At 41.4% G+C, this 16,556-nt stretch overlaps 1 protein-coding gene across 8 annotated transcripts in view; it reads right to left on the bottom strand.

Moving 5' to 3' along the window:
- Positions 1-16,556, bottom strand: part of NLRP14 (NLR family pyrin domain containing 14) — a 123,164-nt gene that overhangs the window by 56,130 nt on the left and 50,478 nt on the right. For 5 of the 8 annotated variants that reach the window (XM_063782682.1, XM_054661996.2, XM_063782678.1 and 2 more), the window contains one exon: positions 10,976-11,146. In XM_063782682.1, coding sequence (XP_063638752.1) covers positions 10,976-11,146 — 171 coding nt within the window. Of the gene's footprint in view, positions 1-5,426; positions 5,648-6,904; positions 10,260-10,554; positions 11,147-16,556 lie in introns of those variants that run through there. The other 3 variants (XM_063782681.1, XM_063782683.1, XM_054661997.2) reach the window with 3 other exon arrangements.

The raw sequence follows: 16,556 nt of genomic DNA, 5'->3' as shown, positions 1-16,556 counted from the left end.
ACTATAAAAGATTAGCCTTTCAGCAGCTCAAAATGCCCATCTTGGGTGATACTATCTTGCAGTCAAAGACTCTGCCTTGCAAGACCAACAGACCACCCAGACCACTTGGCTCAGACCAGGATTCTATCTTCTTCACTTTCCCTGGACTGATTCATTAACCGTTTCTCCTATCTGACAGAGCAGGAGCATCACCATTTGGGACAAGGCCCTAATTCTAAAGTTCACCTTAAAAAAAACCACCTAAATCCAAAGGGCATCAGCCTAATGGCTAAGGTCAGCATGACCATAAACCACAAATAACATCTCCAACCAGAAACATTTCAAACTCCTCCCTAACCAAAGACATGCTAGCCCCTAGATAAGACCCCTCCGGCCAGGAAGATGCCAGCCTCGAGATAACTCCGCTCTGGGCCAGAAAGATTTCTGTCCCAAGACAATCTCCCCTCCTAACTGAGAGATTCCAACCCCACCATAAACTTCTCCACACACATAAACATTCCAAGCTCGTGATAAGCCCCCTCACCCTAAAACCAATATATACTCTTAGTCTGTAAGAGAAAGTGATCCTGACCACAATCGGCCAGGAGCACCTCTCATGTTTTAACTAAAGAAAACCTGTCTTTGACTGCCAAGCCGTGTTTCGTGTTTCTTTCCTCTTTAAGTCTTACACTATCTCTTTTTCCCCTTGGTGATAAATATTATTTTGCTTTTGTGGAATGTTTAACATATGACATTTGAATATTGGTTAAGCACACTGCTATGTATGATATGTCATATTGACTGACTTGTGGAGTGGCTTGAACTTGTGTGACCATAGCTCTGGCTAGGGAGTAAACAGGAAGTACTATGGAGAATTGTCTCTGTGGGAACTCCAGGTGGCATTTGTGATTGAAATAGCATCAATAAAAGCCTGACATTGTGGAAAGACACAAACATGCATGGACCTGGTTATTTCTAATCTTGCATTGGTCACGACAAAATGTATAGTACTTTCTTGAGTTCTGTGAATGGTTGTAATGAATTATTGAATCTGAGGGCATCGTAGGAACCCCCAAGTTGGCTAGGAGACTACTGTAGTAATCAAGGATAGATAGTATATCATTTTCCAACAACAATTCTTAATTTTCTGACACCAACCATGTGTCCTACAATTCTATTCTGACACTAAGTACCAGGAATTAGTGCAGACCCACACTTTAAGGGCTTAGTCCCAATAAGGCTGCCCTCACTTCAGATGCCAGCTGCAAATGGGGTCCCCAGGATACCTAAACAGTTGCCAAGTTGTTAAATACGTAAGAAATTCTTCTTCAAAGGTTTAGCTTGCTGAAGTTTCCTTGTCCTTTGTTCTCTGCTTTCAAAGCCAGACTTCCTTACTCTCTGTGTTCCCCCTGCCCTGGTAAACAACCTTCCCGCCAGTCCTTATCTATACAGCCCACATTCCACATCTGCTACCCATGCTGTGAATTACCCCTCCTATCGCAATGGCTTCTCCCACTGACACTGATCTTCCTGCCTTCCCGCCAGTGTAACCGCATTCCTGCACTTTTCAAGTTAGCCAATCGGGTTCAGCTTAGATTGTGGGGTCCAACCCTAGCCAATGGGGGAAAGACACAGAAGCAGAAGCTGCATTAGAGATAATAAAAACCCCTGCTTTCCTTTGTTCTATGTGCTCTTGCCCTTGCTCCATACGTGAGATGCACCCTTCTGCAGAAGTAAATTTGCCTTGCTGAGAGACCCTTTGTCCTTTGTCTCAGTGCTAGTTCTTCTTTGTGGCACCGAGCATTTGTTTCCAACACAAGCCAACTGCAATGAAGAGGTTCTAACATATATGGTCTTCAAAAATTCTAACACCCATGGTCTAGACTACTTATTTTGAAAAATTATTAAGTAATATTTTAATATATACTTATAATACCCGAAATGGCAAAAATACAATTGATGAATATGTGTTTATACACTGTTCTCTACGTGACCATGATAAAGAACGATTACTTTTTATTCCTTTTACAACTAATGGCAGAGAATTGTGGTAGATCTGAATGACGAGTGAAGGTGTGAATATTGGTGAACAAAGAAGAGTACACCAAAGGAATGAGAACCAGGCAAAGAGGGGGCATTCTCTACAGAGTATCTTACTGGCTACATTGGCCTCCATATCCTCCAATAGAGTAACTGGAACAGGTAACTCTAGATGGGAATTTAGGGGGCAGAGAAGCTCCAAGATGAAGAAGATAAATGTATCCACCATAGAGAAAGAGAAAAAGGAATCATCTTCTTCCTCTGGTCCCCCAGAAAATCTGCACAGGGCTATGTCCTGACAAGGAAGAGTTGGAGAATGCAAAGAATTGTCTTGCAAATCCCTATCTCCTCAGGGTATAAGTCCCTAAGACAATTATATGAGACTCTTTCCAACTAGAAAGGTCAGGGAAACTTCCCTGCAGCAGAACGAAGTGCCTGTGGCCTGGGACCCTTACTTTGTTCCTGCTATCTTCAGGGATTGAGTTCTGGTTCAATGGTCCAGACATGTGGAGCAACCCCATGGCTCTATACTATCCCACAATTCTTCAGTAGTAGGGAAGGAGACTCCCAATTTGGATACCTCCTTGTTTTTAAAAGATTTAATCTATTTTTTTTTTTTTTTGAGACGGAGTGTCACTCTTGTCACCCAGGCTGGAGTGCAATGGTGCGATCTTGGCTCACTGCAGCCTCTGCCTCCCGGGTTCAAGCAATTCTCCTGCTTCAGCCTCCCAAGTAGCTGGGATTGCAAGCACCCACGACCATGCCCGGCTCTTTTGTATTTTTAGTAGAGACGGGGTTTCACCATGTTAGCCAGGGTGGTCTCAAACACCTGACCTCAGGTGATCCACTCGCCTCGGCCTCCCAAAGTGCTGGGATTACAGGTGTGAGCCACCATGCCCAGCCCTCTAATTTCTTTAAAATGTAATTTAATCTAACTCAATTTTTTTGCTTTTTTTTTTTTTTGAGACAGAGTCTCGCTCTTTCGCCCAGGCTGGAGTGCAGTGGTGCTATCTGGGCTCACTGCAAGCTCCGCCTCCCAGGTTCACACCATTCTCCTGCCTCAGCCTCCTGAGTAGCTGGGACTACAGGCGCCCGCCATCATGCCCGGCTAATTTTTTGTATTTTTAGTACAGACGGGGTTTCGCCATGTTAGCCAGGATGGTCTTGATCTCCTGACCTCGTGATCCACCCGCCTTGGCCTCCCAAAGTGCTAGGATTACAGGCATGAGCCACCGCACCCAGCCTAATTCAATTTTTAAACTTAATTTCATCCAATTTATTTTTTAAATTATGGTAAAAATGCACATAAAATTTTCCATCTTAGTCATTTTTAGGTGTATAGTCCAGTAGTGTTAAGTACATTCACATTGTTGTGCAAACACTCTAGAACTCTTTGTCTTGCAAAACTGAAACTCTATACCCATTAAACAACCCCAGTGTCCCCCCCACCCCACCTCCAGACCCTGGCAACTACCATTCTTCTGTCTCTATAAATTTGACTACTGGGAACCCCCTCTGATATGGTTTGGCTGTGTCCCCACCCAAATCTCATCTTGAATTCTCACATGTTGTGGGAGGCACCCAGTGGGAGGTAACTGAATCATGTAGTCAGGTCTCTCCCATGCTGTTCTCATGATAGTGAATAAGTCTCATGAGATCCGATGGTTTTAAAAAGAGGAGTTTCCCTGCACAAACTCTCTTTTCTTTTCTATAGCCATGTGAGACGTGCCTTTCACCTTCTGCCATGATTGTGAGGCTTCCCCAGCCACATGGAACTGTAAGTCCATTAAACCTCTTTCTTTTGTAAATTGCTCAGTCTCAGGTATGTCTTTACATCTGCAGCCTGAAAACGGACTAAAACACCCTTATTTATTCAAACAGCATGAACCAAAAGAGTGGCTGACTTTTAATTCACATATATTTATGTTACTTCAATGAATGGTAAATATCCACTTTTCTGGAATCCATTTCTGTCTTTAGGAGAGTGGCTTCAGAAATTGGGACCTCGGCCCAGATTGGCGAAATTGCCCCCTGCGGGCAAAGAACTCAGAACTAAAGGGAGGAATGCTAGCCGTTGTGGGCTCTCGGCGCTGTCCAGGGTCCTGCTTTCTCTGGTGATGGAGACCAGAATTGGGGTCACCTCCTTTCCAGCCGCACCCACGCCCCTACCAGGCGCCCCACGCCGAGTTCCGAGGGCGTCTGGCTCAGGGACACAGGAGGAGGAGCGGAAGGTCAGGGCCTGAGAGCTGATTCGTCACACCCAATTAAAGAAATGTAAAAAGACAACCAGAAACGTGGGGCACCCTGGGATAGAATCCCGGGACTCCCACCGGATGCGATTCTAGGGAGTCTCCAGAGAGCTAGGTGTTTCGGGCAGTGACTTCTGCTGGAGTCTGCGGGGCTTCCCATGATAACAAGATCACCTAACTTCACCGAGTTGCTGGGAAGTTGGAAAATAATACAAGTGTTCCCTGGAAGAGTAGGATGCTTTTGCTTCTATTCATTCTTCATTCATTCATCAATTTTTATTCATTCATTCATTCACTCTTGAATCATGGCCCACATGTGCAAGAAGACACTGTGCTGTAGGCTGGAAATAAAATAGTGAAGAAAAGGCTCATAGTTTCTGTTCTCATAGAACTTACATTGTGATGAGGGAGACAAGCGATGGGAAATAAAATAAATACATATCTGTGATAGTGGTAGAAAAAAAAAAAGAAACACGGTGCTTTGGTAGGAAAGGGGAGGGGGAGATGATGATATATAAGATAGAGTGCTCAACCTCTCTGAGGAGGTGATATTTCAACTGCAGGTTAAGGGATCATCCAGAGCCAGCTCTGTAAGGAGAAGGAAGAGGAGCTGAGTGGCCAGAGAGGATCAGGTATGCAAAGGGAAATTCATAGCCTTAATGCTTATAATAAAAGAGAGAAGGCTGGGAGTCAGAAGAATCCAACTTAAGAAGTTAGCATACTAACAGAATAAATTTAAAGATAGCAGAAATAATGCAATAAAAATTCACAAAAAAATTAAAAAGAAAACGATAAAACATAAAGAATAAAAAAAACTAAAGTTAGTTTTGAAGACTCTATTTGCTTTTTTGACAATCTGACTCGACTCTATTTAAAATTGCAAACCCTTTCTTCCCCAGAGCTGAGTTTAGCATGAGGGGAGTGACTTGCCTGATGCACAAAATTTAAGGAGATACAAAAAAACTTAGTAACCAAGATAAATACTATTTTTAGAGATAAAAGTTAGGGCAAAAATATCCATAATGATCAAAATATCAAAATTTTCATTTGACTTATTCTAACCATCACCACTGTTCCACAGCAGTGACACTGTTGTAGAACCCCAAAATTTAGGTTCATATATCTGATGTGCAGTAAGTGAAACACTGACACATCAGCCCTTAGGAGCAGATAAAAGTTTATTCAATTTGGCTAAAGTGAGAGGGCAGGAGAGATGAGCTCTCAAATTTGACCTGCCTTCGAACATAACTGTGGGCTTTTATGAATAAGGTAGACGTGCAGGAGGGGAGATCCCCGATGATCAAAGCTATCTGCATCTCTAGGGTGATCAAACTTCTGGGTGCCATCAAGGAGGTCTGCATGACCTAAGGATCATTGTTCTTTAAAAGAAAAACGAGTTCATTAATTCTGCAGGTTGCCCCAGAATTTAGGATATGAAGTTAAACAATTACTAGTGACTATATTCCCTCAAAATGACTCTATACTCCATGCTTACTTGCATGGAGGAAGAAAAGAACAAAGAAAAATAATAAGTAAAATGAACACATAATGATTTTTGTAATATAGGCTCAGTTATACCACCAGGCATGTTTTTAATATTTAAATGCTAATGCTTCTAAGCGTATTGCTATCAGTTTAAGATAAACATTCCTCATCATGTTATAAAACTACCTCACAAAGAGACTGAATTTTATTAAACGCCTTTTCAACGTAAATTGAGATAATTGGTTTTTCTGCATCATCCAATTAATGTGATAAATTATAATATTCCTCCTAACATCAGCCCACTCTTGCACTTCTAAGTCACAATAATCATAGTATATTTTAATTAAATGTTGAAATTTTCAAAAATTTTAATACTAGGTCTTTGCATAGTCATAAGTGACATTCATCTTTAAATTTTGTGATAGTGCTATTAGGCTTGAGAAATAATAAAATCCAAAGTCCCCAACTGACTGAATGGATCCCCAGTTGGCCAAGGGAACCCTGGAAAAACCTTGGAAGCTGAGTTCCCATTCATGTCAGGAGAGACGGGAGGTCAGACACACCACATTACTCCCTCCCCTTAGTTAACTACCTTTAGGCTTTCTTCCCTACAGGCTAAACAGAAACCAGCCCTTTCAAAAGGCTCCACACCAATAATGTCAACAACTAGCTTATCTTCCCCAGGTACACCAAAAAGACAAAGATTAATTATTCCTTCACTCCTGAGACATCTGCTTACTTTATTCCTTTTTTCTTCAAATGTTCACCTTATATAAAATGTAGATTTACTGGGCACTAAAGTCTGAAAACTATATAATGATTAATCTCACTGACACGTCCCCTTTTTAAAGGAAAATGTATAAATACTAAACCTCTTCAGATCCGCTATAGAAAAAACAGCCACAGATGCACCTGTGACCCCTATTTTTCCTAGATGCATTCTCAAGCTGGCTCAATAAATCCTGATGATTTGAGACTTATGCCTCAATCACTCATTTTGGTTGTCAGGTTCTATTATCAATAGTTTTCATCTTTAAAAAATGAATTAAAAAAAAGCTGTCTTCCTCTATAATGCTCTGAAATGGTTTCAGAAATATAAGAATTTTCCTTTTTCTGACAGTCTGGTAGAAATTATCTTAAGAAACATTTACCTTTGTTGGAGTTTTCCTTGGGCAGCTTGGAAATCCTGTTGTCTGTGAAGGATGAGACGATGACTGCAGCCCAAGGCTATCATGTGAAAGAGGTGTCACCACTTTGGTGTATACTTTCTTTTCTGTGTTTGTTATAATAGCCCCGGTTAGCTTCCTCTAACTAGCAAGACTGTCCTCACTGGGAATCAACCTCAGTAAAGCCACCTCTCTATGTATCACCTATGCCAAATGTGAGCAGCAGTATTACTGTTTTGTGTGGATATCAGCACCAGTAACATTACTTGCAAATTTTCACGAAAACCATTTGCCCCCTCTGACTGCCAAGGTCTGTTCTCCAGTCCTCCACAATGACTCAGGGGATATTATACGAGTGTGATTTCCTGGCCCCTTTCAAGGCACACAGGTCCTAAAACTTTGGGAATATTTGAAGCAATAAGTGTTTTTGTATGCTAATGAGATGGCTGGTAGCTGGAGGCTCCTGGATAGTTTCAGGATGGGGGCTGGTTGCTAGGAGAACCAACCATGTGATTAAAGGGTTGGAATTTTCAGCACTCCCCATCCTGACCTCCAAAGAAGCAAGGGGATGCTGAAGGTTGAGTTTATGACAATGGCCAGTGACTTAATCAATCATGCCTACCTAATGAAGCTTCCACAAAAAGATGGGATTCAGAGAGCTCCCTGGTTGCTAAACACATCCATGTGCTGAGAAGGTAGCACAAGCCAAATGCACAGGGATAGAACCTTCCGAACCTCACCCTATGTGTCTCTTTCATATGGCTGTTCATTTGTATCATTTGAAATATTCTCTTATAATAAATGGGTAAACATAAGCAAAGTACTTCCCTGAGTTCTGTGAGCCATCCTAGCAAATTATGGAACCCAAGGAAAAGAGAGTTGTGGGAACCCTGACTTATGGCCAGTTTGTCAGAAGAACAGGTCACAACCTGGGACTTGCAATTGGTACTTCAAATAGGGGAGAGTCTTGTGGGACTGAGATCCTCACCTGTGGGATACAATGCTACCTCCAGGATGATAATATCAGAATAGAATTGAATTATAGGACACCCAGCTGGTGTTGGAAAATTGCTTGGTGTGGTAAAAACCCACACATTTTGGTGACCAGAACTGCATGGGAATTGACAGTCTTATCAAAGAAAAAGTGTTGGTTTTTGCCTTACAATAAGTTAAAAGGCTTTATTTTCTCCCATAGACAAGGAGAAAAACATTAAGTTTGTGGTGAACTAAGGAAGGTCACAAATTCTTTGACACTACTCCCATCAACAATTGATTGTCCTAGAATCTGAGCTGGCCTGTACTATTTTCACTAATAGAGGATTATGGAAGTGACTTTATGCCAGTTCTGGGCCTAGCTTTTAAGATAAATGGCAGCTTCCTCTTGGCCCTTTCAAATCCTGAATCCCCACACTGCAGAAACCACATGGAGAGGCCCTAAGACTACAAGCAATGTTAGAGTAAGTAGTTAGACAGATATGAGAGCAGGGCAGGAGAGAGGGCCCCCAGGAATGCCAAGCAATTCTTGAGCCACAGTCAAGCACTCGTAAACCTTTTCCTCTGAGATAATGAACAGGACAAGGGAGGGCCCCCAGAGATGTCTGGCTCTCATCAGGTGAAGGACAGGTGAGCATAAAACTATCTCTCTGAGACAATAAGTGGCCACAACTGCCACCAGGAAGGAAAGGACTCCTCCAACAGATAGAAAACACCTGGAGTCAGCAAACCACAATCCCTGATAAAGTTTCAAGTTTGTGCAAAGGGGAGCAAGATGGTGGACTTTGACCTGTATATGACCTTCCTCTGGGGGAGCTCGACCAGTAAGGAAAAATCATCCCAAGGGAGCATGCATACAACTTCAGTAAACACACCGTGCACGGGGCCTCTCACAAGTGCTGGCAGGCCACTGCACACAGGTAATCAAGCAACAACCCACCCAAGGGAGGGATCAACAGAGGAGAAGAGCCTGGAAGATGAGTCAATGTATAAAGTCTCAAACCAAGGATCAAGAGAGACACTTGAATCTCTCAGGTGGCCTGCTTGATTTCTTCCAAGTGTACTTTGCTTTCTTTAATAAACTTTGCCTCTGCTTTAAACCTACTTCTGCCTCTCAGTTGAATTCTTTCCTCTGAGGGGGCAAGGATCAAAATTGCTGAGAACCACTAGACTTCCAGCTGATAACAGGAAAAGGGGTCTGGCTCATCCCAGCCTTTCAGCCATCCCTGCCAAGGCAGCAGACATGTACAAGTTATCTGGGGCCTCCAGAGCAATCTGGCTGCCAGGTGAATACCACCAAGGGACCCCAAGTGATACCACGTGGAGTATAAGAAATGCTCAGCTGGGCCCTTTCTGAATTCCAATCCAAGTTATGAGATTTAATAAAATCATTATTGTTTTAAGCCACCAAGTTTTGGGATAGTTTGTTACATGATCAATAAATAACCAGAACAGTCTTTCACACACACACACAAAATTTATTGTGTCATGCTCTTGCCAAATGAAAGAATCTGTTTCCAGCTCTAGCCCAAATAACCTTATATTCCCTTAAAGGAAATTAATCCTCCTTATCTTTACAATAAGCTATAGAAAGTGTTCATTGTAGAAGTAGACTCCCATTTCTATTGAAACTAGTGATTCTCAACTATTAGTATACTTAAGAATTTGCCTGGGAAATTATCAAAAATGCTGGTTGCTAAGGACCCTTACCCAGACATTCTGATTTGGTAAGTCTAGTGTGGGGTTCAGGAATCTCCATTTTAAGACAGATACCCAAGTGATCTTGACACTGGTGATCCCAAGAACACATATGGAGACACATTTTAATACAAGGTGCCAGAGATAGCAGGGCTGTGAACTAAGCCATGTCAGTGGAAGTAAGGAAAAAACAAGGCATTTTAACTGATCTTCCCTGTCCGCATCCTCTAGCCTCATATCCAGGCTTCCCTTACCTGCATTCTTAAGCTCTGTATCCAATTAAAAACATACTTTTCAGAGAGTTTTATGCTTTTCATTTTATTTTAGCCTCTCGAACACTGTGTGAAGTAGAACAGACATTTTACAGAGAAGTAGATGAATGGTATCTGACAGCTGCCAAGTGCACTATCTCTGGGCATAGAGTATCTGAAGCTAAGCACCCAAGTCTGGGTATATATCTATGTATGTATGTATTTATATTTATATTTGTAAAGGAATGTCAGTTTCTTCAAATCAGAAACACCGCCACCAAGACACATCTACTTCATTATGATAGTTACAATCTGGCTTAATGATTAAGTGTGGATTGCTAACTCCCACAGCTTCCAGCAGCTTCTGGGCTTCCTCATCAAATGCCTCTTTGCACAACCTGAGAAAACAAGGGAACATCTCTTTTCCTGCATTCAATTTCCCTAAAGCCCTCCACTTTCTCTGTAAAGGATTTATTTCAGGAGAAAAAAAACTGTTCTGTTAAAATAGGGAGATAATATTATAACATGGGTGAGGAGTGGGGAAGCGAACTGAGAGAGATACAGTGAGGGAGATAAAGTAGATGAAGGAAGATAGAATAAATTAACAGAAGAGAAAGAGAAACCAATTAAAATTAAAAAGGATCCTCCAAGAACCTTTTGCTACCCAAGCAAAATTAATATTACTACTGATAATAATAAAAACAGAGAACATATTTATTATTTATTATCATGCAAGGCACCATTCTAAGTACTTCGCCTATATTGACTCAGATCCTCACGATAACCTTATGGGTAGATTTTATCATTTCACCCATTTTACTGATAAGCAAATCAAAACAAAGAGTGATGGGGGACTAGCCTTAATTAAACATTTAGTAAGTGGTAGGGTCAGAATTCAAGCTCATCTAGGCTGGTTCCAGGGTGCTCAATATTTAACCACTATGCTATATTGTATCTCTCAAAATTCAGTGTTCTATGACAGAAAAACAAATAAGTGTCTAGAAAATACCCAATGATACACAATTAGGTTGATTCTGAGGCCTGTATTAATGAGTGGCTCCCCAAATCCCTCATTATAGGAAATGCTCCCCCTGAGAAGCCAACGGAGACTTACCCTAGAACTTGTAGTTTACACTTAGGAGACTTCAAGACTTTATATAATTTCACAATTCCTTCATATCCTAAGGTATTCTGTGTCAGATTCATTTTTATCAATCTTTTGTTGCAGATAAGAGCAGAGGAGAGATCTTGACAGCAGAGAGATGTCAAACCACAGTATTCCAACCTGTAGAGAAGAGAGACAAAAGATAAAAATGAATTTATTCGATGACACAACAAAGCCCACAAGAGATCTGTGAACTCAGAATGGAGGATAATTCCAGAAACTTTAAAAAATGAGCACAGTTAGTATAAATTCAAGGACTATAAGTATCTATAATATTCATTACCAGATATTTCTAGGCTGAACTTATCCCTTCCAAAATCATGAATTACAAATTCGTAATTATTAAGGAATAAATAAAATATGCAAGCACGTTACAAAATACTATGAAGCAGTTGAATCCTTGAACATCACTAAAAATACATCACTATAACTAGATATTGGAAGCTTGGTAGTGAGTGTTTAAAAAGCAAGGAATAGGCCAGGCATGGTGGCTCATGCCTGTAATCCCAGAACTTTGGGAGGCTGAGGTGGGCAGATCATCTGAGGTTAGGAGTTCGAGACCAACCAGGCCAACATGGTGAAACCTTGTCTCTACTAAAGATACAAAAATTAGCTGGGGGAAGTGGTAAGCGCCTGTAATCCCAGCTGCTTGGGAGGCTGAGGGAGGAGAATCGCTTGAACCCAGGAGGCAGAGGTTGCAGTGCGCTGAGATCGCACCACTGCATTCCAGCCTGAGCTACAGAGCGAGACTGCGTCTCAAAAAAATAAAATAAAATAAGCAAGAAATATAATAAGGTCTCTAGCATCATGCCACTGATGCAAATAAAAATGCAATTATATGGCCTATTTCGAATACATTAGGTCAGCTGCCTATAGGTGGGAAAGAGAATGGCTAATGGAGATAAATTAACCAACCCACCCATCTGTCAGCCAAGGGCCTCTGCACAAGCCGATAATAGTATATACGTGAACTGAGGAAGTATGTCAAACTCAGCCTTCTGCATCTAACATTCTCCTAAACAATTTGAATCTAATTTTCACCTTATGTTTACCTGGCCATTGAACAACTGAGTACCTATATAGATGCTGAGCATACAAAACTTTTTTTTTGTTAAGTGATCACATTTATGTGATGAAGAGATGGTCCCACTAATTATGAGACAGGGTATGTAAATATCACACAAAATCTTCCTTAGGGGAAAAAGCATCGTAAAACAAAGTGTTATCATGAATTCATCAGGAAATATAAACATTTTATATTTTCAGTCACAAATTATAGTCTCAAAATACAGAAGACAGAAACGAACAGAACTGCAAAGACTCAAATCTAGAATTTTAATGAAAATTTTAACATTTTTCACAGTAACTGACTGAGTTATCTGGAAAAAAAATCACTAAAATTTAGATAAACGAACTAATAATCTTAATTAACTGATACAAAATACTGCAACTGCCCAGGCACAGTAGCTGGCACCTGTAATACCAGCACTTTGGGAGGCTAAGGGAACAGAGTAGCTTGAGGCCAGGAATTCAAGACCAGCTTGGGTAACAGAACAAGACCTCATCTCTACCAAAAAAGAAGAAAAAAATAGCCAGACATGGTAGTGCACACCTGTAGTCCTAGCTACTCATGAGGCTGGGAGGCTTGGTTGCCTAGGTGATTGAAGTCTACAGTGAGCTATGATCACATCACTGCACTCCAGCCTGGGTGAAAGAAAAAGACCCTGTACTTAGAAAAAATATAAATTAAATTAGAAATAACAATTTTTCATGCTCTTAAGTATGTTTAAAAAGTCATGCAGCAAATGACAACAAACCTCAAAGAACTGTACTCATGCACAGTATGTTCTCAGACAACAATTCTACAGACTGAATATAAAAAGAAAAGCCTCATACTTGAAAATTAAGGAGTATGTTTTAAAATAACCTATTAGTTGAAGAAAAAAGTTCTAGGGAAGTTTACAAATATTGTGGACTCAAAAATAACAAAAACACTGCATACAATATCAAAATTTTAGGATTAAGTTAATGCAGTCATTTGAAGGGAAGTTGTAACCTTAAATATCTTTGTTGGAGAAGAAGAAAGGGAATATGTATGTCTAAGCATACAACTCAAGAATTTAGTAAATGGTAAAATAAACCCAACAAAAGTACAAGAAAAAAATAAGATAAAAACAGAAATTAATGAAATAGAATGTAGATGTACAACAGAGTGGATCAATGTTGTGTTCTTTGAATAAAAAAATAAAGAAAGGGTCAAATTCAATATCAGAAATGAGAAAAAACACATCACTATAGATGATTAAGAAGTTAAGCAAATAATAAAATACTAGATGCTTGCCAATAAGTTTTAAAATTTAGATGAAATAGGAGGAGCCAAGATGGCCGAATAGGAACAGCTCCGGTCTACAGCTCCCAGCGTGAGCGACGCAGAAGACGGGTGATTTCTGCATTTCCATCTGAGGTACCGGGTTCATCTCACTAGGGAGTGCCAGACAGTGGGCGCAGGCCAGTGTGTGCGCGTACCGTGCGCGAGCCGAAGCAGGGCGAGGCATTGCCTCACCTGGGAAGCGCAACGGGTCAGGGAGTTCCCTTTCCGAGTCAAAGAAAGGGGTGACGGACGCACCTGGAAAACTCGGGTCACTCCCACCCGAATATTGCGCGTTTCAGACCGGCTTAAAAAACGGCGCACCACGAGACTATATCCCACACCTGGCTCGGAGGGTCCTACGCCCTCGGAATCTCGCTGATTGCTAGCACAGCAGTCTGAGATCAAACTGCAAGGCGGCAGCGAGGCTGGGGGAGGGGCGCCCGCCATTGCCCAGGCTTGCTTAGGTAAACAAAGCAGCCAGGAAGCTCGAACTGGGTGGAGCCCACCACAGCTCAAGGAGGCCTGCCTGCCTCTGTAGTCTCCACCTCTGGGGGCAGGGCACAGACAAACAAAAAGACAGCAGTAACCTCTGCAGACTTAAATGTCGCTGTCTGACAGCTTTGAAGAGAGCAGTGGTTCTCCCAGCACGCAGCTGGAGATCTGAGAACGGGCAGACTGCCTCCTCAAGTGGGTCCCTGACCCCTGACCCCCGAGCAGCCTAACTGGGAGGCACCCCCCAGCAGGGGCACACTGACACCTCACACGGCAGGGTATTCCAACAGACCTGCAGCTGAGGGTCCTGTCTGTTAGAAGGAAAACTAACAAACAGAAAGGACATCCACACCGAAAACCCATCTGTACATCACCATCATCAAAGACCAAAAGTAGATAAAACCACAAAGATGGGGAGAAAACAGAACAGAAAAACAGGAAACTCTAAAATGCAGAGCGCCTCTCCTCCTCCAAAGGAACGCAGTTCCTCACCAGCAACGGAACAAAGCTGGATGGAGAATGATTTTGACGAGCTGAGAGAAGAAGGCTTCAGACGATCAAATTACTCTGAGCTACGGGAGGACATTCAAACCAAAGGCAAAGAAGTTGAAAACTTTGAAAAAAATTTAGAAGAATGTATAACTAGAATAACCAATACAGAGAAGTGCTTAAAGGAGCTGATGGAGCTGAAAACCAAGGCTCGAGAACTACGTGAAGAATGCAGAAGCCTCAGGAGCCGATGCGATCAACTGGAAGAAAGGGTATCAGCAATGGAAGATGAAATGAATGAAATGAAGCGAGAAGGGAAGTCTAGAGAAAAAAGAATAAAAAGAAATGAGCAAAGCCTCCAAGAAATATGGGACTATGTGAAAAGACCAAATCTACGTCTGATTGGTGTACCTGAAAGTGATGCGGAGAATGAAACCAAGTTGGAAAACACTCTGCAGGATATTATCCAGGAGAACTTCCCCAATCTAGCAAGGCAGGCCAACGTTCAGATTCAGGAAATACAGAGAACGCCACAAAGATACTCCTCGAGAAGAGCAACTCCAAGACACATAATTGTCAGATTCACCAAAGTTGAAATGAAGGAAAAAATGTTAAGGGCAGCCAGACAGAAAGGTCGGGTTACCCTCAAAGGGAAGCCCATCAGACTAACAGCGGATCTCTCGGCAGAAACCCTACAAGCCAGAAGAGAGTGGGGGCCAATATTCAACATTCTTAAAGAAAAGAATTTTCAACCCAGAATTTCATATCCAGCCAAACTAAGCTTCATAAGTGAAGGAGAAATAAAATACTTTACAGACAAGCAAATGCTGACCGATTTTGTCACCACCAGGCCTGCCCTAAAAGAGCTCCTGAAGGAAGCGCTAAATATGGAAAGGAACAACCGGTACCAGCTGCTGCAAAATCATGCCAAAATGTAAAGACCATCAAGACTAGGAAGAAACTGCATCAACTAACGAGCAAAATCACCAGCTAACATCATAATGACAGGATCAAATTCACACATAACAATATTAACTTTAAATGTAAATGGACTAAATTCTCCAATTAAAAGACACAGACTGGCAAGTTGGATAAAGAGTCAAGACCCATCAGTGTGCTGTATTCAGGAAACCCATCTCACATGCAGAGACACACATAGGCTCAAAATAAAAGGATGGAGGAAGATCTACCAAGCAAATGGAAAACAAAAAAAGGCAGGGGTTGCAATCCTAGTCTCTGATAAAACAGACTTTAAACCAACAAAGATCAAAAGAGACAAAGAAGGCCATTACATAATGGTAAAGGGATCAATTCAACAAGAGGAGCTAACTATCCTAAATATTTATGCACCCAATACAGGAGCACCCAGATTCATAAAGCAAGTCCTGAGTGACCTACAAAGAGACTTAGACTCCCACACATTAATAATGGGAGACTTTAACACCCCACTGTCAACATTAGACAGATCAACGAGACAGAAAGTCAACAAGGATACCCAGGAATTGAACTCAGCTCTGCACCAAGCGGACCTAATAGACATCTACAGAACTCTCCACCCCAAATCAACAGAATATACATTTTTTTCAGCACCACACCACACCTATTCCAAAATTGACCACATAGTTGGAAGTAAAGCTCTCCTCAGCAAATGTAAAAGAACAGAAATTATAACAAACTATCTCTCAGACCACAGTGCAATCAAACTAGAACTCAGGATTAAGAATCTCACTCAAAGCCGCTCAACTACATGGAAACTGAACAACCTGCTCCTGAATGACTGCTGGGTACATAACGAAATTAAGGCAGAAATAAAGATGTTCTTTGAAACCAACGAGAACAAAGACACAACATACCAGAATCTCTGGGACGCATTCAAAGCAGTGTGCAGAGGGAAATTTATAGCACTAAATGCCCACAAGAGAAAGCAGGAAAGATCCAAAATTGACACCCTAACATCACAATTAAAAGAACTAGAAAAGCAAGAGCAAACACATTCAAAAGCTAGCAGAAGGCAAGAAATAACTAAAATCAGAGCAGAACTGAAGGAAATAGAGACACAAAAAACCCTTCAAAAAATTAATGAATCCAGGAGCTGGTTTTTTGAAAGGATCAACAAAATTGATAGACCGCTAGCAAGACTAATAAAGAAAAAAAGAGAGAAGAATCAAATAGACGCAA

This window comes from Pan troglodytes, chromosome 9, assembly GCF_028858775.2.
Source record: "Pan troglodytes isolate AG18354 chromosome 9, NHGRI_mPanTro3-v2.0_pri, whole genome shotgun sequence".
In the NCBI taxonomy this organism is placed as follows: Eukaryota; Metazoa; Chordata; class Mammalia; order Primates; family Hominidae; genus Pan; species Pan troglodytes.
The sequence above is the reverse complement of the archived record's forward strand: the minus strand, read 5'-3'. Positions and strand labels throughout refer to the sequence as shown.